Source organism: Mesitornis unicolor, unplaced genomic scaffold, assembly GCF_000695765.1.
Source record: "Mesitornis unicolor isolate BGI_N332 unplaced genomic scaffold, ASM69576v1 scaffold33521, whole genome shotgun sequence".
In the NCBI taxonomy this organism is placed as follows: domain Eukaryota; kingdom Metazoa; phylum Chordata; class Aves; order Mesitornithiformes; family Mesitornithidae; genus Mesitornis; species Mesitornis unicolor.
Genome location: NW_010163662.1, coordinates 1 through 1,979, shown reverse-complemented (window position 1 = coordinate 1,979; position 1,979 = coordinate 1). Strand labels below are relative to the sequence as shown.

At 60.6% G+C, this 1,979-nt stretch overlaps 1 protein-coding gene across 1 annotated transcript in view; it reads left to right on the top strand.

Annotated features, from left to right (window-relative positions):
• Nucleotides 1-1,882, top strand: part of AUP1 (ancient ubiquitous protein 1) — a gene marked incomplete at both ends in the record, with an annotated part of 6,022 nt that extends 4,140 nt beyond the window's left edge. The window contains 3 exons of the mRNA XM_010194064.1: nucleotides 72-145; nucleotides 933-999; nucleotides 1,777-1,882. Coding sequence (XP_010192366.1) covers nucleotides 72-145; nucleotides 933-999; nucleotides 1,777-1,882 — 247 coding nt within the window. The remainder of the gene's footprint in view (nucleotides 1-71; nucleotides 146-932; nucleotides 1,000-1,776) is intronic.
• Between the last annotated feature and the right edge of the window lie 97 nt (nucleotides 1,883-1,979).

Here is a 1,979-nt window from a genome sequence, read left to right as displayed (position 1 = left end):
CCCCCTGCTGCCCCGTGCAGACCCGGCCCCTCTCCTGCGGAGCTGCCGTCTCACTCTGCTCTCTTCCCCAGAGCGTGGCTGACTCCTCCTGGATTGCAGAGCTGCTCTGGACCTTCTTTGTTCCCTTCACAGTTTATCAAGTAAGGTACTATCTCGCTCGCTCTCCTTCATTTGGGGCAGGGTTTGGGGCGGGCAGAGAGCTGGCGGTTTTGCCGCAGTAGTACGAGATCTTTTGGTGCGTGCCAGCGCGTGCCCCGGTCACCGTCACTCGGCGTGGCTTTGTTCAGCGTCGTTTGGCCTGTGCCAGCTCCAGCTTTTGGATGGGGCTGTGGCTGCTGGTTCGGTTGGTGAAGCAGAGGAGACTCTCGGGGCTCTGTGTCCAGTTTCGGGTGTATTTTTGAAGCAGCCGCTCTGCAGGAATTCACCTCTTGGTCGCTCAGGTCCTGTGGGCAATTCCCTGCAGGCAGCTCTGGTGTCTGCCTCGTCCCTGTGAACCACAGAGCTGGTTCAGATGCCTCTTGGGGCCAGGTGAGCCCCTACGGGCTGAGCAGCTCTGGTGTAACGGGCTTCAGAGCAGCAGAAGGGGCTCAGAGTCAAACTGAGGGGTCAGGGCATTGAGTCTTGTGCTGCAGCCTTCCCAGCCGTGTCTGGCTCCAGCCCTGCTGAGCTGTTTTCCGCTTTCCTATGAAGGGCAGCGGCTCCTCACTTGGGGCCTTTCTGGGAACTTCATTAGGAGACGCTTCGCATGTTACACCCGAGTGCTAATGAGGGCTCAATGAGCCAGTCCTGTCTCCCGTGCCGTGCCGTTTGCGAGCTGGCGTGGGGGTCTGAGGCTGGTCCCATGGGAGAGGCGAGCCCAGGCGGGGATGCTCCATTGATCCCGGCGGGGCTGCCCCCGGCGCGGTCGGCCCAGTGCTGTTGTCCCCATCCAGGTGGATGCCGTCTGTCCCCAGACGAGCGGAAGAGCTGAGCGAGGATTTTGCGCTCCGAGTTCAGGAGGTAGGAGGATGGCGGGGAGAGGGCTGTGTAGGACTGCTGCGTTTGGGATGGTCGCAGGGGAGAGCGGGGTGCGAGCAGAGCTGCAAAGGGCGTTTCTGGGTGGGCGCACTTGTGTGACGGGAGCTCCAGCCCCTGTTTATTGCCCCTTATAATTATCAGTTTTTCCATGGCCTATGTGCTCCCCTATTTATCCTTTCAGCCACTCATCAAGGCTCCCCCATCTACTTCAAACCTCTCACTCCCTTTTCATAAACCACAAACCCAATAAAGCGATTGTCTCTGCACCTCGCCCTCACGTGCTGGTACTTCATAGCTGCGGTACCAAGGCTCTCGTATCTCCCGGTCCTCCCGTTTTGGCAGGGTGACACCCCCTGCTCCCCGTCCTCCCTGTGCCCCGCGCAGCACTGAGATGCACCACTGAGGCCCTGGAGAAATCCGTTCCCAGTCCTCTTGCCCCCGCCGCGGCTGCACGCAGGGCTGTGCATCTGACACATCCCACGCGATGGCAGCGCCCGTGTCGCGCACGTTGTGTTGTGCTGTGTGGTGGTGTGTACGTGTGACTCCTTTGTTCCCGCAGCTGTTGGCCATGGAGCTGGGTGTGGTATCCACACGGCTCACTGCAGCAGACAAAACCGAGCACATGAAGAGGCTGAGACACACGTCGCTGCTCCGCTTTGCCGTGCATCTGACACATCCCACGCGATGGCAGCGCCCGTGTCGCGCACGTTGTGTTGTGCTGTGTGGTGGTGTGTACGTGTGACTCCTTTGTTCCCGCAGCTGTTGGCCATGGAGCTGGGTGTGGTATCCACACGGCTCACTGCAGCAGACAAAACCGAGCACATGAAGAGGCTGAGACACACGTCGCTGCTCCGCTTTGCCCCAGGTGGGTGTCCTGTGCCGCCTGGACTGCGGAGCCGCCGCTGGGCTTTGCCTTTGCTTTGCTCCTGGCTGCTCCTGCCAGGAGAAGGCCCGTTCGGTGT